Source organism: Galendromus occidentalis, unplaced genomic scaffold, assembly GCF_000255335.2.
Source record: "Galendromus occidentalis unplaced genomic scaffold, Mocc_1.1 scf7180000076742, whole genome shotgun sequence".
In the NCBI taxonomy this organism is placed as follows: domain Eukaryota; kingdom Metazoa; phylum Arthropoda; class Arachnida; order Mesostigmata; family Phytoseiidae; genus Galendromus; species Galendromus occidentalis.
The window spans coordinates 129,352-148,886 of NW_003804731.1; the positions used below are offsets into that span (position 1 = coordinate 129,352).

Genomic DNA, 19,535 nt, shown 5'->3' on the forward strand with positions numbered 1-19,535 from the left:
GCCCAGAGACGAATTTCGTCGACGCGCGCCTCCTCGAGGTTCCTGAATGGGCTCTACCTCGCAACCGATTCCGTCGATCGAGATCGTTTCCTGCGTTCGGGAAATCTGGCAACACGACAACACGGTCTACGACATACGGCGCCTCACGTAGATCACTAAATCATAGTTGCGCCGCTAGCGATTATGTGGATTCTGCCTAATGAATGAGAGTATTCCAGTCTTCAAGAGTGAACGAGCGAGCGTTCAGCCTAACAGTCCGCTAGCTGGTCCTCCTGCACAATGGAATGAATAATGGCTACGCCGCAACTCGGGTGTTCGGATCAGACGGATGGGAGAGCCGGCTCATCTCGCGCTCTTCTACACGCAGCGCACTACGGCGAAGAACTCAAATGGGAGCGAAAAGCGAAAAAAGAAGAAATTGGGGAAAGGAGGCATGAAAGTAACGCAAGCGTGCGCAGCGCGAACGGCAGTCCACACGGAACCGGGCAAACAATGCTCGACTATAAGCTGTCAGGATGAATTGTTGGCAACATCCGGTATCGCCCCACTGAGCACCATATAGGAGTTCCAGCCAGCATTATCGTAGTACCTGTAGAGGAGGAGGGCTTCGGCGCGCCGCCCGGCGACGAGTACAACGCTTTCCTAGCAAGAGAGACAGAATAAAAGGAAACAGGAGAACGGCGACGCGAGAGGCTCTCAAAGCGAAAAGCTGAATCAGACAAAGCATCAGGTTGTCGTGTTAGCGACTGCAAGCGTGGAGAGAATCCCCCGAGGGAACGGGGAGCTCAGTCAGACCGACGTTTGATTCTAAGTGAATGAGCGAATGATTGATCAATGCGGCGAAGCCGAGAGAGCTTGGTCTCGATCCAACTGGAGAACTCTGCAATTTTCCACGGATGTCGCTTGCCAGTTGTTCCATCGTTGAGAGACACCTCGACGCATCATGGACAATCTGGGGGAGTTCAAGCGAGGGGACATATCCCTGGAGAGGGGCGAGGGGGAAAAGATCCTGCGGCGGGCGACGAGCTCCAGAAGTTCCAACCGGAAAGTTTCGCGAAGCAATTGTTCGCTTGCGACTATGCTCTCGTCTGAGAGTAGCATGCAAAAGAGCGCTAGACACCCACGGGAGGTCTCCGCTCCCACTTCCAATTGATCCTGCCCATTGTCTCCCCTGGAGTTGTTGCGCGCTCGCTCTTCCGCTCGTTTGTTCGCACGTTGTCCTCCCACTGGAGCATCGGATCACGTCGAGGAGCAGAGCCGCGCCGGAGGACGCTTTAAAAACCTTACAAGGGAAGTACCACTCGGTCGGTCCATCCGTGGATTTGGGTGTGCGCTACAACCTGTGGCGCTTGCGGACCGACTCACAGAGCGGAACGGATTCGAGAGACTCCAGACGACATCTCCGCAGAGCGACCGGGTCTAAAACAAGTTTCCCGAGTGCTCTGTAGTTCGTCTCTCCGATCCGCTGCGGAACGTGGAGCTTTGCAGAAGGTCCCCCGGGACCAGGGCTGAGCGGAGCTTTTGAAGTTCCCCCGCGATCAGTTTTTCCCCGCTCCTTAATTCTTGCGGTCACGAAGCGACCATGCTTTCGGAATGTTTCAGAGTTTTCCTCTGTTTCGAGTGCGGTCCGGCAAATACCGGACGCAGCAAGCGGAGGAATTTGCAGAGAACCGGAAATGCACGTTTCGATGGTGAACTTTGACGCTGGCGTCCAAGTTCATATCTGGCATCGCATCCCGTTAGCCGTGACGACGTGGGGCCACCTACTGACGTCACGGACCCCTCACTCCTGGTAGACGCATGCGCGAGGTGGGAAGGGCTCTCCGATTCACTCGGCTCGGCTTCAGCGAGCAGAACTCCAGCGCTCTTTCACGATGCCCGTCGTTTGAAGTGTTTTATCCGTTTGTTCGTACGTTCGTCCGTTGGATCGTCCGATCGTTGATCGGACCGTGAACTGGGCTGTTCGGCTGAAACGAGTGAGCTTCAGGTCGAGAGATCTGCGCTTGGATCACCGGCGGAGCCAGGAAATATAGAACGGCCATCCTGAGCTCCAGGCTGCCTTCAGCTCCAACAACATGCATCATCATTGGGATTTGAAGCTCGCCCGCGAGAGGCTCTGCAAGGAGGCCAAGTGAGTTCAGAAATAAACAAGGAAAAACGTTTGATTTTATTATTCAGTTGTCAACAAGCAGGACCGGTGTGGCGTCCGGAAGCGAAATTCGTATTTTTAGCCCCAGCTGGAGATATGACGTTGCTGCTCGAGCCGGCGTGTTGCTTTGCGCTCTCTGGCGAGGGTTCGACTTCGCTCGGTCTTCATTCGGAGGCTCGGAGAATTTTCATTCCTGAGAGTATCGTCGTTCATGGACGAGAGGAAACATTCCGACGAAAGACTCGCTGATGTGGTTCATTTTATTCACGAGTCTCGAACCATGCGTTGAAGTATTCATGAGTCTACTGAACCGAATGCGGATCATGAGATAGTAGCTTAACCCCATCATTAGACAGGCGGATCCGGTGACTAGAAATGACGTGGAACCGGATCTTCTGAGGTAGAAATGATGTCCCATCGATGGAGGGCGAGCCATGGTACCCGAGAAGTCTTTCTCCCACTGAGCTCCTGGTGGTATATCGATATGGGGCACTTATGGGGAGCGATTGAATCGGATTGGGGTTCCTATAATTTCCGAATGACTCTCAGAGTGTACCTTATGTCGGCCAATTATAATCTTCGCAACCTTGCCTAGGTACTTAAGAGTACTGAGTCACAGAGCCTAGAGGATTCTAGGATGTGGAACATTTTGAGAGCTTCTTCCGAAGACCTCATCGCATCGGACACGAGAGTTTTCTTCTCTTTCTGCTTCTCACCGTTCCCCTCTCAGTTGCTAAGAGCTCCCACCGCTCCTGTTTCCTTGCGCACAGGGAACGATTATGTTCCCTCCGGGAAGCGAAGCTGTATGGGAGGGACGGAAAGGGGGTAAATATGGCGCACCGCCGTGAAGCCGCATTGCGATAATGTGGTCGAGTTCATTCGACAAACACCGCAACGCGTGGAGGGTGGGAATCGCTCGATGCTTCGTTTCTCCCGAGACTCGCCGTGTTCCATGGCCATGGTTCTCCGATGGAGCAATGTTAGCTTGTATCGGCTATAGACGCCTGTATTTGCGCTTGTTGCATCCGACGGATCGAGTGCACTTCTCGTCATCATCTCCTTGCTTATTCGGCTTTTTTTGCGCGCCTGGCAAAGGGAGGTACAATCACTGGATTCGATGGGAAATTCAAGCCGGCCGGAAATTGATAACGAAAGATCCCCAAATAACGATCCAAGAATAGTCGTTTACCCCTGCATTCGATTCGAATCATCGATATTCACCCAACAGGAGCTCATCAACGAGACGTACTCCGAAGGTCAAACAACGATCGACCTCAGGCCAGGGACCTCGTCCCTAAATATGGGCGGACACGATTCGCACGAATCTGCACCGATCGAGTCCAGATCCTTTGAGCGGAACTCGCTCTCCCGGAGGCTTTCTCTCGAGGAAGAAATTTTCTGAATAATTCCCCTCAGTCAGCTCGAGTATTCGTTGGTCTGCCAGGACCCGGGACGCACACGGTATGGAATCGATGAACCCGGATATCTTCATACGGCATCCAGCTGTAAATTGTTGCTATGTGACCCTCCTCGAGCGGAGCGAGAGAACCGCACGTTCGAGCGTGAAAACGGCGGGCACACCACCGAGCCTCGCGAGAACGTCGGTGGACGTTCGAAAATCGCGCTCACTCTAAAAAAGAAAGTTGGCAGCTGCCATGCCTCGACGCTGACGATGCGGAGCCACGGAAGACGGATCTTGCGATGATTGACTGCGTTTTTACTCCAGCACTCTGCTCAGCTCTCGAGGCGGTTATCACTCGAGGTTTTTATGGGAGCAGCCTTCAGGTGGGAATGCCACGTCGGGCCTATGATCCCTCGTCGAACTCATGAGTTCGCAGAAAATCGGGCGATATCTCCCGGTTTCAGACGCGGCGAAGGTATAGAAGGGGGGGGAGGGTTGGCATCAGACCGCTCGGAGGTCTAAACAGAAGGTCGAACGGCGCATGTACCTGGTATACGTAGTTGCGAAACAGGTGATGTGCTTAGCGAGGCTTCGTCGATTGCATACCCAGCGCGAAAACGAAGATATGGAGAGAGTCTCGGATAGATTGAATGCCCGTAAGCGAGACGGGATTTGAGAGTTCATTTTTCGTCTCCGTCTGTGCGGTCGGTAGAAATGTGTCAAGTCCGTGCGCTTGGCCAGATCTATCGAGCGAATATCGCTCTCGGGTATCGCGGCGAGGTTCTGACTCTATTCGCTGGAGGAGGTCATCGGCTCCTTTCTCAATACTCGTTTCCTGCCTCTCGTCGCTGACGCAGCACAGAGTACTCAGAATCAGATACACAAAGGAAGAAGAGCTACATTGACCGGCTGTCGTCGTCGTCGTTGTTTCATGTTTATGGAGTGAGAGAGACTCAGCGACACTGTTGCGACCAGTACGAATGGGACGATGCGAACTCGGGCGAAGCCTGGGCCCCGAGCTTTGGAGAATTCTAACGATATTGTTACCGAGTTTTGGCCCGATGTCCTCGGCAAGAGGCTGCTGACAAAATGGAAAAACGCCTCAGAGGACTCCTCCCATTCGTCGGATATCTAATCCGGGGCTACGACCGCAGAGAGCTTTCTGACGATGGAAAAATGAAAATACTCGGCGCTCGGGCTTTCAGAGGCGGCATCGACGACCGACGCAGGCACCGTATCGGATTAGAGAGCACTTGAGTGCACCTCGCATCGATGCGTGGGTGCATGCGAGCAAGCGTGCCCGCCCGTATGCGTGTTTGCTTCCGTGCTTAGTCGTTCGCTTCTGGGAACCGGAATGAAAGGAGGGGATTTCAAAAGTGAGACTAAAATCTCAGATGTCTCCTCCGCACTGTTGGTTTCCACGGCAGGCGCCCGAGCGAAGGCCGACGGCGGACGGTAAAAGCATGCTGGAAGCGCTTATGCGATCCAAAATATCCTTTTATGTGTTCGGAAAATGTCTCTGCGCTCAGAATTCGATCCCATTCGGGAAGCTTCCGTCTCTCCTCTTTCCCCGCGCCATTCGGACCGACACGTCTCCGGGCGAGCTCCTAGGAAACGTTGACCACAATTCTTGAGGCGAAAGAAGAAGAATAACACCGAACGGATACCCGTTTCCCTCGGCTCGCGGGACCATAGGGAGCTTGTCACGTTCGTGAATCGTGGCGCTCCCTCCTGGATATTGTCATAGAAACATCGACGTTTCTCGAAAGTTTGGGCACGCCTTTATTTCCTGCAGGGGCGCTGGGGATTTTTTTCCTGCATTTTCCACGCGTGGACATCCCTCAGAGTTAGGGCTCTGTCCTACTGTTATCTCTGCTCGATGCTCCAGATTCAAGATGTATTATGTACTCTGGAAAGTTCTGCGGAGTCTTGACTGCCTCTCGTTCGTGGCGTGAACCGGCTGGGGGAACATGGGCGAGGGGAACACCCATCGACCTTACATCGAATGCGACGTGGCGGCGTCGGCCTGGACTAGCTTGTCGCTTACATATTGCGTCTGGTTGACTGACGTCGTAACCATGTTAACGAGTATACTATTCGTCGTGTACGACTCCTGCCTCGCCGCTAATCTCCGGCCGCGCAGCGGGCGACTGTGCAGCAACTCGACGAGCATTTCGTGCGAGCTTCGAGTCGTTTGTTTGGAATGGGAGAACGACGTAATCGAATTCCAATCGGAAACGGGTCCACGAAAGAGCGAACGATTCCTTATGGAACGACGTCGACGGTACTCCTCCACTCAAGCCCCTCACCTGCCGAGCCGCTCGACTTCGTTCAGGGTTCGCGAGCGCCCGTCATTACGACCCGAAAGGAATGGGGGGAGCCATTCGTGTCTCGACCCGCTCTGGTCGGGCCCGCGACGGCACATCGAAAGGAGTCGGGAGCCATAATTTATTTTTGTTGAGAATCTCAAGACTCCGCCGGGGAGCTCGCATGATTGCCTCCGCTTGCAATGAGCCAGCCGATCGTTCGAGGAAAAGTTCGGATGAAGATACACGCGAAGCAACACTTGCCATGATGTCGCACGCATGGAGATTCCCACTCGCTCTCGCATGTTTGCATTGTGCGCCGAATCGGTTCGCGGGGATTCACTGTCAGTGCGCTCCCCGTCTCCATTCCGTGCTCCTTTCATGAAACCAATGCCGCAGCCGCTGCCGTCGTCATCAAAAATGCGCAGCTGGCAGAAATCTCTTGTTTAAATATTCACGCTGTCGAATCAAATTGAAAACCCCCCCGTCGTGCCGCCTTCGATTCTCCCTCGTCAACCTGTGCCTGCCCGATTCGGAGTTCCATGAGCGAGACTCGAATCGTTCGCATCGATCGAATCATGCGATAATTACGCGTGTCTAGAGATCAAAGGAATGAGGGGAACGGCTGACGACAATGAACAGATGGGTTTCGACAAAGACGTCAAGCCCTAAGCGGATCCTCTTCGAATGGATACTTCTACCGCACTCCCAATTATTCGAGACTCTCGCCATGCGAGCTTTCTGTAGAATTTGGTCCGTCTGCCGGTAGGCCGGATCGGCTATCCGACAGGCAGACGCATTTTCCACCCAATATCCAGCCGAAGCTGGATGCCGGGACTTGATCGAGTGAAAGAACGACGGGTTGAACACCGCTGCCTGTGATCGTTCCAGTAATCCCTTACCAACACGAACGTTGCTTCCAATATCACGGGTGTAGACATTCCTTGAGGCTCTCTGCAGCGATTCAGGCTGCGATTCAGCTCTCTGAATACTCGCAACGAATGCTTTTCTGAACTGGCGGGCTGGCTCGAGCGCGATATGTGGGCTTCCCGACGGAAAGCAACTGCCTGGGGAAGGCTGTTCCAGGAAAAACATCCGAAGGGAGCATGGAAATATTGTGGTCGTGGCTCCAAATGACCTACTTCCGCTGAATTTCGAGCGGGTATCCGACAGGAAGAAAAAGCCCTCCTGATCGACCGCTGGCTCGATTGAAGCAACACGCCTAGTTTCCCGATTTCGCAATTCCGGCGGCTCCGAGCTCCGGAGGACGCATGAGAGATGCACGCTTCACTCGGTTTGCCTGCAGATCGTAATATGAAAAACTTCTCGTCTTCTGCTCCCGAGGAGAGCCGTTCAGAAAATCAGGAGTGACCTATAGGCTACAGGAATGACCTATACTTCCCAAGGAATGATCGGGCCGCGGCAAACTCCACCGTCCACAGCTTCGCGTTCGCGAAGGGAGCACTGGCCCAATCTAGCGTTGGGGATATCGTCAACGAAACACGTTAGAGGCGACTCGGCTAACGATCACACGGTGGTGGATGGTCACAGCCCGCGCAGGGGCATATGGCGAAGTTTACTTAGGTAGTATCACCGTTATCGAAAGGAGAGACTCAGAAAAAGAGAGCCCACCGGGAAAAGGCTTCTCCCTTATGGACCTCTCGCTAATCGAGCTGTAGTGGAGATGCATATAGTCCCCGCGTCGGAATTACATGCCAAACACAAGGCGAAGATGACTGAACGGACAAAAAGGACTAGATGATCGACTAACATAAGTGAGAATAATGTCAACAACGCACAGCGTTGGTTTTCCGTATCGCCGAGATGGATCCGGAGATCCTCCCCTCCCACCATCTCGCTCCGCTTTTCCTCGTCATCCCTACCCGCTCAATGCTAAAAGGATTTAATCGACCGAACGCATTTCTGCCTCTTCTGCCCCAATTAACGCTGGCGCTTCACCAAGGCGCCGGCTCTCTCGACTGCTCGCTCCCGCCTCGATTATTTATCCTTAAACGTTTCCTCGGTCGGAGTCAGAGGCAATCAACGGCTTGTTCCTGCCGGTTGATTCAGAGACCTCATTCTCGCAAAGCTCTGAAGGCCTCCACCGGAACGATCTCTGCTGGGAGCTCTTCTGCGGGCGTTCGGGAAGCACTTCCGTGGAATTTCCTATAAATCATCGCAGGCACGCCGTTCCTAATACATCCCGGTGGATCGTGCCGCCTCGAATCGCCTTCCGGGGAACGACGCAGCGAGAGAACTGTTCCAAGGAGGAGGACGCTCATGAAGATTCATGGCAACCATTTTAGCTTCCCAATGCAAATACTTCCTCGGGAAAAATTAAATTGTTGCCCAGATTTGGAAGAGACGGATTGAGGGTCTGGAGCAGCTTCTCGACTCCGTCTCGGAGTCCTCGCAGGTGTTGCACAACAACAGCCGCGGGGACAGCTGCCAGGACGCTTGGGTTGCTCCTCCCCTGCGGGAAGAATGACTTCGTGAGACCGGTCATCCAGCGAGACTGGAAAAGGCGATGACGACGGCGTCGGCAGCGCCAATCGGAAGCTTGTGTTGGAAAGTGAGAAGTTTGCTGTGGATCTTCCGTTTTATTGTAATGGTGGTGGGGCTAGCTGACCCAACGACCGACCGGCAGCTAGCCTTTGACCCGCGGCGCACGTCTCTCATAAATCAACAGTTTGCTACGCCCACCATCCGTCAGCAACGCGCCGAATGAACTCGATTGAGCCACTTGGTCGCTTGGAAGCCCAGTCAGCAGCTTCGTTTCTTTCCAGCGTTTCTTCCGTACCTCAATCCCTCATCGGCTCCTCGGTTCGTTCTCGAAACCGGAGGCTTGTCCAGAAATCTTTCCCGGGAAAATATAAGCAGCATTGGTATAACCGCGCGTGCCTCTTTCCGGGGGGCTCGTTCCGATCAAATGTATGTTCGTGAGCATCGCCGTCCGCAGGCGCGGTGAGAAAGTAATCAACAGTGGCTGCTGTACGTGGGATCGAATCCAGCGAAGCGCATTCAATTCGCCGGGAATAATGAATTTGTCGTTGGCAAGCTGTCCTCCACTCAGTCCGTCTCGGTTCCCCATCTATCGGGTAAATGTAAATCAATCCCGATCGCTCCGCTGGTGAGCCGTAACAACATGAGGACAGAGGCCTGACGGGGGAGGAGGGGAACAGGAGTCGGGAAGAAGGAAACAAATTAATCAAGCTCCAAACAAGGCGTACCGATCTCGCACGACAAGATACAGATCGGCTTCGGGCAAGTGGATTGCGACTCAGGACCGAGAGGTCTGCCGCCGACCGTGATGACCGGCGGGAATCCCCCTGCCGAAGAAACCAGACTCCGGACACCTATCTATCATCCCAGTGCCGATGACGCGCATTTGGTCGGGCGCAATTCGGAAGAAATAGTCTGTCACTCCCGAGCCTGTCCCCTCCTCAAGCTGCTCCTCTCGGAGATAATTCCGCTCCCCAATTGGGAGCGACGGGCCGTCAAACGAGGAGCCGTCCGGTACCGTCTCGAGAGAGTCCCCCAACAAAATCGAAAAGCTCTTTGACGACTTATCTCGGGAGTGATGCCCGCCCCATCTCAGGGACCCATTTCGACGTGACGATAAGAGTGCCCACAATAGGTGATGGAAGCAAGCTCGGACTCGCATATCGATAGGAGATCCGATCGGTTGGCGGATGACGACCTCACATCAGACGTGGAGCGGAGGAACGTGACAAATCAGCGCACTTCAACTCCAGCCTTAGTCGCACCGTTGGAAGTGTAATTGAATATTTCATTCCCCTGGTTGGGCTCGCTGAAGCGCCGATGGATTAATGCGCGTGTCGTCCGTGACGCGGATCTACTTTGGGAGCGGCCACGTCGTTCGGTCGACTACACAAAAAAGGAAGGCGAAAGCATGGTCCTATTCCGTTTCATTAGTTCGCTCCTTGTGTGTGGACATCAATGCTATCTTTACTCTTTGTTGACGTCAGGACATGTTCGCGTCTCAGGAGTCCCGCGATTGGACCATCCCACAATTCCATCGGGTTAGCGCTTTCCGGTCGATGGAATTCCTGCTGCGAGTCATGGATCTATTCCGATGGCATTTTTTCGGGCGAGCACGGAAAACACTCACCGTGCATAACGCAAAGGAAGCTCGGCCGAGCCATGAACACTGTGTTCTACCACGGCATCTCCGCGTCGCAGATCGCAGCCACAAGTGGCGTGGAGTGAAAAGTGCTCGTCATCCAGCGGCTTCCCGTTGCCGTCCGCTGACTACCCTGTGCGCTCGAAACACCGGTCCCAAGAGAGTCGTTCGATTCCTCACCTGTTCACTGCACTGACGCCGGTGTCCACAGTTCCTCTCGTCCGGCTCGAGCCCGACCTCCTCCGATTTCAAACGGTCTTCTGGGTTTGAGCCTCCCCAGCCCGAGTTCGATTTACGATTTCGGCTGGATGAGTCTAGAATCACTCTATCCAAATAATTCATCTTCCTCGATCCTCCTCTGTGGAGTCGATCCGTTGATGTTCCTCAATTATTGCGGAAATCATGAGGGAGGTTTAGGATCAATTAGCGGAGCGAATAATCATCACGATACCGGAGCGTTAAAGATCGTTGCGCTCGCCGTTGGGAGGGTGGAACCTCTCTCTGGGAGTCGTGTTACAGAAAATCAGTGCAACGGATGTTTCGGTTCCCCGCCTGGCGTTCGGAAACATTATGGAGCCGTTGAAAGAAACGTTTTCCGGTCTCGGGATTAAGACGGCTCTTGCCTTTGGCTGTACAACGACGCATATTGAATCTAAAGCGCCATTTTCTAGGCGCGTAAATAGCCCGTCGCGTTCCCGGTCGGAACGGTAAGCCTAGGAGCCCAGGGGGGTGATTTGGCAGTTCAGCGATCCTTTCCCTCGGGAGTCTTTATTTTGGATCGCGACGACGACGATTCCGATGAGCCGACCTCAGCGTCGTGCGCGCTTATCGGCCTTCGGTCGCCTCGTGTTTCTGTTCCCCGGCAACAGCTTCAAACTACAGAAGGAAAACGCGTTGGATACGACGAATGTTCTCCGTCGTCCCGCTACTCGTAGAAATTCCCTTGTAGACGAGCGAGCAGATGCAGGCCGAGTGTGTTTGAGCAGCAACACCAATAGAACCAATAGAAGCGGCGCCGGCGTCAACAAACTGTATTAGATCTTGCGGCCATCCCCCGCTGCAGCAGCGGGGGAGTAGCTGGGCCGCCGGAACTCCGCGGAGAGTTTCGCTAACCACACAAAAGATCTGTCAGAACACACCCGCATGAAAGTTGCTCCATCGTGTATCCAAAGTACCTTACCCCCCCCCGTCGAGCTTGTGCCACGAAGTATTTTCACCTGCGATTATTCCCGTCGCAGGAGGTTCTTCCTTGCTTGTGTTTTTTTCCCTGGCTCGGTTCCGCTCGCCCTCTCCCATCCCTCCTCCACCTGATTGAACTCTACGTCGATTGCAATGAATCCTGATTAGGCTATGCAGTAGGAACCGATGCGGAGGAGTAATAAGGCTGCTCTGAATTTAGGAACTTCCAGCACAGAAGAAGTCGACCGGCTGGCTGACAGGGCTGAGATTGCGTCTCAAAAATGCGGACACGGTGTTAGCCGTTGGATCCCGGGGATCCTTAACCGGGATCCAACGGTTAAGGATCCCCTGGTGGACTTTCCTCCCGAAACGTCTTCCGCGAACACCTGTAGCTGAGCCCATCTGCGAGGAGCTGCGCATCTACAGTCTTTCTCGAGGAGACACTGTCACCCCTCAGGAAGTGCATCTGCACTCACAATGCTCCGGCTATCCAGCGCAAGTGGTTCTCGCTTATGTACCGCGTAGTGTTCGGATGTGCGCTCGTACACCTGCGACTGCTACCATTGTCGAACGCAGCGGAGGACTGAACACCTGCAGCGACGGCTACGGTTTTGATGCACGAAAACATTTGCCAGGGACGAATGTGCCGAATATTTTTCCTCGAGGGACAACCAGGGACACTCGCTCGGAATGACGCGCTGTTTTTCTGATCGTGCGTCTATTTGCGAAACTCTGCCACTACCTTCAGTTTCTCCTGCTCCTGCGGTGGCATTTTCCAAGGGAGTCGTTCTTCATTCCGCTTCTGTCTGCGGCTGACTCGCGCTCGCCGCGAGGTTCGCTCCTTGGGACACGAATACGTTGAGATGGAAAGAAAAGAGAGAATCCGGCGAGTTGAGAGCGCAGCCGGGCAGGATGACCGAATAAAAACAATTTCGCCCTCAGCACCAGGATGAACATCCATCATTCATGCAAAATAGCTCCTCGGTCGCGCATACCCCGACGGAGTGTCAAATGAGCCCGCCGGGTGAAGTCTGTCGCCGCACAGGCGGCTGAGCTGGCTCTTGCAAGGGAAAGAAAGACGAGAGCACCAGCGGGCGAGCGATCTAGAATCTAGAGGATTTGTTGCGCTGTCTGAGTCGATGAGGGAAAGCCGACAACCGAGTGAGATGAGCGCACTTGATAAGAGCAGCTACGTCGGCGTCGTCGTCGTCACGTCCCCAGAGAGAGCGAGAGATCCGTGAAATAAAAACAAGGCGGCTTGTTGTTTGTAAAGTTTATTTTCCGCTAGTCCCTATTACTCAGGAGGAGGCTTGTTGTTCGGCGCAGAGGGGATACATTTGCATACAACTGCTCGTTGTGTGTGGCCGTCTGAACTCCTTCACTTTCTTAGTCTTTTCTGGCCGTAGTGCACTCCGCTTCTCGCTCCGATGCTCAAACGAGCGGTGCCACGGCTGCTGGCACCTCTTTGGACACAGATGAGATCTTCTTCAACCCGAGGTTCTATTCGGTGTGAACGTGAATTTCCCTGGAAGCGCCTGAAAACATAGTAGTCTCAAAAAACTGCCCATTAGTAGAAAATATCAGTCGTGTCGCATGTCCGGGTAGTGAACATCTCCGGCAGATCGGAAGGCTTCTCATACTCATCAAGGGAAAGAAGTGAGATTAGCTCAGTCAATTATGATTAGGGACGTAAATTTTTCGCGGAAAATTTCCGCCAAATCCGCGGAAATTCGCGGCCTCCACTAAAGCGGCCGTGGCTGCACTTTCGATGAAACCAAACTCCATACATTCAGAGAGAGAAAACCTCCCATAACGAGGCGCAAGGAATTTTCGTGGGGCGGATGGAGTGTCTTATGGTCTTATCTTTTCGTTTTCCAGGCTCCGGATATGTGATGTGACGCTGAACTCGAATGCTTTGGGCTTCACACACTCGCCCACATACAAGACGTTCCACTACCCGCGCATCGATCAATCCATAGATGCCGTCATCTATGTAACGGTGAGCTCTTTCTTTCAACGTTTTACCCCGGGAAAATAGCACCGAAGCTCTAAACTATTGGTACGGAGATGATTAACGCCGATATCTGGAGGGGGGAACACCCCGGATTCCTGTGGGGTCCTCATCGGAGCAACGGGTGCCCTCCAACTTCGTTTCGGCAGCTCTCTTTTCGGGACACCGTCGGCGTGGCCATGCAAATCGGCGCGTGATCTGCACCGAGTGTTTTGAACACATGGCTCTCTTCGCGCTTGGTCCCGGTGATTTTCCCGCTCCATGTCGTTGAGAAATCGTCTTCAGTCGCCGCCCGATTCAGGTCGTTCCCTCAGGGGCATTCCAAGGGGAGGTCCTCAGCTGCCTTGGCTGAAAATCTGACGCTCTTTCTCGGGACTCCAACTCGGCGCGGCGCTCCATTTAAGAAAACTAGGGCCCCGTCGTTCGCGAAGACAATGAAGTTGGGCTCATGTTCAGGATCGGAGCGATGTTCCGCATGGCGGTGCTCTCCGGTAGCAGATAATTCGACATGGGATGAGGCCGGCAGGCCATGAAGCTTGCTTGGAGGACCGCTGCGCTCAGCGTATTGAGCACAGTGAGCCAGACGGGAGCAATTGACCGAGACCGAAAGGCTCCTGTTTTTGGGCTCGCTCGATTTGCTCCAGGCTAATGGGCGCTTCTGGGGCAGGTGTCGGCGGCCAGCCCGCTGCGGTCATTGTTTACAGAGCCGAATTGTCGCCGTTAAGCTCCCCGGTGTCAGATAGGGTCTCAGAGCTGATTTCGCCCCTTCAGCCTCCCGTCGGGAGAGCCGAGGGCCCGAGTGAGGAGAAATAATTTTTGATCGGTGGAAAGCGTTTTTCGTTCCGAAACCTGACCAGAGACTGAAGCGGGTCCGTTGTCGAGACACCTACGACGTCCAGGGAATCCGATGGGAGCTCGGCTAGAGGTCTGAGAGGCGTCGGTTGACGACGGGGAAAAATCGGGAAAATCGGGTCCCATTCGTTTTCCGGACGGGTCGGACGCTGGTTCCGATTCCCAAGTAGTTTGAAAATGACTCGCGGAAAGGCCCTCGGGGGAAACCGCCAACGACACCGGCAGTCATACGTTGTGACCCCCTCCCCCCTCTCCCCCTCCTCCAATCGGCGATGGTGCACGCCCATCTCATACGCAGCGTGAGCGTTGCGCCCACGCATCATCCCGGCTGAGTCCCATCGTGAAACCGTTCTCCGTCACCCGGTTCGTTCATGCATCTCCATTAAACCCCATCGAAGCGGGAGGGAGAGGGGAGGCATAAACAAAAGTCGGCATCGGGCAGGGAGGAGCACTGGAAATTGAGTCTGAGCAGCGCAATGAATTCGGAGTGCTCATCGATGTATTTGCAAGTCAAGAAAGACAAAGGGAAGGAGACTCAGAGAAGGACTCCGAACGCTTTTCCGGGGAGTCTTAGGAGCGATAATAGCACCGTCCCGGCGGACCTCTCACGCTCCGGTGAATATGAGGATCCCCCTATGACTTTCTCTTATAATTTCGAAACTTCATCCCCCATGCAGCAGCGGGGGCGACGAGTTGATTTTGGAGTGCTTCTTTACCAGTCCAGTGCTTCCGCGTATCTGCAAACTCTCTCCAGCCGTAACGAAGAGATTATTCAAAATGAACAAAAGATCTCGTCTGATCCCGACAGCGCGACGTGACTGCTCCTCAACGGATCCGACGAGAAACAAACGAGAGATGTCTTCTTACTGGAAATCCGAGAGCAGACGCCAATCAAAGTGAAACAATCTTGAAGCGAGAGAGTGTGAGCATCCTTATCACGGCTTTGGATGTTCGGGGATTTCTTTCGCGCCGAACTAGATTCAACAAGTTCGGGAACTGCGCCCCCGACCCAAGACGCGTCGCGTTCCGTTCATCCTCTGAGCCGACATGTTGTTGTTGTCGAGAAGAATTAAGGAACAAGAGAGAAGCAAATTTCGAGGGCAGGACAGCGTACGATCAGGGGAGGAAGAGAAAAATCGTCGTCTGAAATCTCGGCGTTCCCCGGCTGTCTGCTCTGATTCCCCCGCCCCCCTTCGTTTTGTTTGGAGCGGATACTACGCGTCAACAGAAATCTTCCTTCCTACGGAACTATTCTCGAGCCTATTATGATCCTCAATGTGAAGAGGGGGGCACGACTCGTTCCGTGAGCGGAATACGTCAGAAAAACTCGAGACCCACTTTTCTTCTCATTGTTGTTCGGGTACTACAACAACTCGGCATGATAGCGGTCCATTGACCATATTTCTCACCACCACCAACCAGGGACGTCTCGCTCGGAGTTCGGGAGGACAGCCGAAGAGAGCCGTCACGGCAGAATAATGCTCCGCCGAAAAAATGAGCTGCGGTACCGTACCCAATTCATACCGTACGTTCTTTCCGCTTGGAGCTGCGTGGCGTCCGAACCCACGAGCGGATGCCTGGGAACTTAATCCTCAAGATACTCATGGATGGGAATCGAATCCACCGCGTGATTGAATGACCGCCACGTCGGCGTCGCCGTGGTGAACCTCGCGGTATCGAGGTCATGGCGTAATCGAAGAGCATTAAAGTCAAAAAGACCCTCTCGCTTCGAGGTACGCCTTTCGCTTCATCCGGACGATGATCATATCATAACAGAAAACGTAGTCCTCTATTCGTTTTCAATCTCAGCTTTGTGGAAATAAATGATCGCTGATCCCCCCGCTCCGGGGTCCCGCAATCGCTTCGATATATTGCTGGCGAGATAAGTCCTCGGACCTCAGGAAATTCAGACCTCGCGGAGAACGTAGAATCTCATTTCGAAGCTCCACTGGAGGATCAGGAGCGAGCAGAAGAACAGTCCCAACTTTCAGGACAGATGGGGAATCACAATCCAACCGAGTCAAGAGCACAATTCCCTTGCGACCGTCGACCTGTCGCTACAATTAGAGCGGAGCTGAGCTCTCCGCGCAGTCTTTCTTTCGCAGAAAACTTTCGACTGACGAAATTTCCCCTTCTCCTCCAGGTGGTGTTCGTTTTGTTCGCGGCAATCGTTTTGCTCCTTGTGGGCACCGGATGTCATCGTTATCAACCCGTTAACCAAGGCTCGTCGGGAGAAAGACGTCAACTAGTCGTCCGCTTCGAAGACGGAGGAACGTCCCAGTCAAATCCTGAGGTCCCCGTGGAACCTGTGTGAAAAGAGAGAGTTTTCATTCGCGTGATGGGTTTTAGGTTGGGGGCTCGCTGGTGTACATTGATGCTTTCGGAGAACCGCTACCCGGGAAGGGAAAAGGAACCAAAAGGGATGCCCAAGTCGAGATTTATGAAACTTTTGACCTGAGCGAGAGACGAGTTTGCCGAGAGAAATCCTGAGCGTCGTGTCTCCGTCAACTCGGCCTGCGGGTGAGATCGTTTTGTGATCGAGCGGAAGAAACCCCACAACATAAGGAACGAGTGTACATAGAGTGGATGCCGCGCAAGCTCCTGTGGGAGGGAGCGGGAGACGAATGACACGACGACGCCAGGAGATTCCGGCGGGTGTCGACTGAATAGAAGACATCCGAGGGAGCCACATATCATGATTTCGCTTGTATATTGTAGTTCACCGGAATAACTGATAGTTTGCACCATGTGTTCACACACTCTTGCATGACGACACCCATGGAAGACATTAAGCATATCGGAGGAAATTTTCCTCAAACCTAGGGAGAATGAATACCGTGAGAGAATCAATTCTGGACGCCCGATGGAGGGCAATTTCGAAAGCAACACCTGCGGAGCCAGCCAGTCCTTTCTCGCCCCATGAAAGCGTCAGCTTGACTGAGGAAACCGACAGATTGATATTTTTATCTGAGGACTTACGCAGTTTCTAATACGAGAGTTATACGAGAGTTGGGGGAGGGGAGTTTTTTTGGCTCGCGAAACATATACGACGAAACAGGACACGCGGATCTCAGGGTCTGACTCGCGCATGGCGGGGATGCGAGCAATTGCGGCGTCGAACTTGGAACGGTCACGGGAAAACACTGAAGTATTTCGACGAAGTCGTGCGATGCCGGGATCTTCGAGCTCTCCACCGGAACTTATTGGTGTCTGCAGACTGGCTGGCTGGCCGGCTGAAATCAGCAACCCCACACCGCACCCCTCTGTGATGTTGATGTTTAGGATTGTTTCACGTCTCCCGAGGAGTTTCCTTGAGAAGAACCGAGTCAGATCAAACGCTGATAATGCGTTATCCACTCTCGACACCTCAGGCACAGCACCTACCTGGCTCGTTCGCGGGTTGAGTTACCGTGAAATGAATTACCCGCCTGTTTCCTTGGCGTAAATCTCTCCATTTGAGAGGGTTTTCGTCTCATTACAATAAATGGTTATCCAAGATTTTCTCAGGTTCTACTTGTGACACCCCATTGGCAACCGGTGACACGACTGTCGTATTGACACGAAAGCTACGATTACAATGCGACGATTACAATAAAATTAACGAGCAAGAGATATACCCCAGCAATGTGATCGAGGAGATTCGGAAAGACCGAACACTGATATCAAACCGTACGAACTGATCAGGCGAATCGGTCACGTCAATAAAATCCAGCGTTTTATCCAAAGATCTTTGTTTTCGAACTCAAGGATAGACCGAAGGAGCAAAGAACACCGCGCCGCATCTCATCGTCTCAGAATTTTCCTCATCACCACGGCGTTCGGATCGAATGATCCCAAGATCCGAATCGCTTGTTCGAGATCCTTCTTCACCAGGGGTGCGCGATGTACATCCCGCACTCTTAGATTCTCAGTTATCGACTGAAATCTGTGAAATATCTGTTCGACAATTTCGATTGAGGCTCGAGCCAACTTCTGTGTTATCACCGATTTCGGATTGAATACCGTATTTCCTCTACCAGCATTGGAGCATGCCCCTCGGATAGGATAATTCATCAATATTAGAGAATTTGTTGTTTCAGGGGGAGACTCGTTTCTGCAGCCATAGAAAAACACGAAGGACGACTCCCGTGTCCATCTCCGTATCATTTTTGTACCGTTCTATGGTACTTCGCGCATCTTAGTCGGTTTCGGATCATCTAGCACTAAGCTCGTCTATGTTTGTCTCCTTTGACACTCCGCCGAGACTGCATCATGACCTCTCCGAGATTCAGCGAGCTTCTTGGCGACCAGGAGATATCGTTCCTAGCGATTGGAATTAGCGAGTTAATGAGAGGTCTCAGACCCTGCCTGCTAAATAGAACATGCTCGAAGATCGGGGCATGCCCCCCGTCAAACGTAAGACAGTATTTCATTTGGCAGAGCCATCTGGGCCTCGCTATTGATCGCACAGAACTCAGAGGAAGCTTCTTCCCCTCCTGGAATGGTTCAGCGGGAGGCCCAGGCGGCAGCGTCCGAACCCCGTTGCCCTGCCGGATTTGAAAGAAGAAATATCATCCGTTCCGGGAGCCGCATCCGTCTCCGCTTCAGACTTTGAGCCGCCCAAGATGTCGGCCATCGGATTTGTCAATATCGCCGCTGAAAAAGTGTTCTCCCTTCTATTTCATTCAAGCCTGAAGTCGAACGGGAAATAATGAGAGAGGAGATCCCTTCGGTTATCCATCGATAGCGATACTAATAATTTCAGCTCAGAAGTCAGGAGAAGCACCGGGCATTGCGCCCGTTCCCAGAGGCAGAGGGGAAGACAAGAGAAAGTGAAATATTCCCCTAATCGGAGAGAGAGTCCCGCATCGAAGTTTCGGAGCCTGGGGTTGATCCTCTGCTCGCTACCGATGTTAGCACGATTGATAGCCAGGCATCCCCATCCGTGGAACTCTCTGCCTCAAGCCTGAGGAATAGACATTGGCGCTGTTCGAGTGCTACGTTTAGACTTGAAAGGAAGAGCTCCCGAATCCCTTCTAGGAGTCCACTCCGGCCTGAAGCGCCGTCGGGACTCCTTTCATCTTCTCCTAATAAATCTTCGGACTTGTTGCAGTTTTTATCCAGGGCTACTTCTGCGTCTTTGCAGTGGGAAGTTTCGAGTTGGAGGTCAGGAACCCGTGAGAGGCGGCAATGAGAATAATTTGGGGCAATGAAAAAGAATTCGCGGCTCTTGCTCTCGATCGTAAAGCGATGACGCCACTAGTAACAATTAGTGACGCGGGGCCCCGGCTCGTACGGGGAGTCGTGAAAGGGGAATTAATGCCTCATGGGAAGAGGATAATGTTTTATAGGGATTGTGAATTCATGCGCGCCTGCTCCATCAACTTCGGAAGTGTAGCAAGTTGGGCCGTTCAAGGTTCCTGTGTCTCATCACTCCCCAAGTGCTCCGAGCCGCCCGCCATCATATTAGCGCGAGACACGATGCAATTCCATACCGAGAGCAGAACAAGAAG

At 53.2% G+C, this 19,535-nt stretch overlaps 1 protein-coding gene across 1 annotated transcript; it reads left to right on the forward strand.

Moving 5' to 3' along the window:
- The first annotated feature begins 1,852 nt into the window (after nt 1-1,852).
- LOC100901434 (uncharacterized) lies at nt 1,853-16,637 on the forward strand. Its single transcript, XM_003740127.2, has 3 exons — nt 1,853-2,131; nt 13,059-13,179; nt 16,187-16,637. The coding sequence occupies exons 1-3, from the start codon at nt 2,076-2,078 to the stop codon at nt 16,355-16,357; spliced, it is 348 nt and encodes a 115-aa protein (XP_003740175.1). The 5' UTR covers nt 1,853-2,075; the 3' UTR covers nt 16,358-16,637.
- Nucleotides 16,638-19,535: the final 2,898 nt, after the last annotated feature.

Excerpts from the sequence above, each read along its gene's own strand:
- LOC100901434 (XM_003740127.2), top strand. The coding sequence starts at position 2,076 with ATGCATCATCATTGGGATTTGAAGCTCGCCCGCGAGAGGCTCTGCAAG. Across the intron at positions 2,132-13,058 it reads AGGCTCTGCAAGGAGGCCAA|GCTCCGGATATGTGATGTGA; the intron begins GTGAGTTCAGAA and ends TTCGTTTTCCAG. Across the intron at positions 13,180-16,186 it reads ATGCCGTCATCTATGTAACG|GTGGTGTTCGTTTTGTTCGC; the intron begins GTGAGCTCTTTC and ends CTTCTCCTCCAG.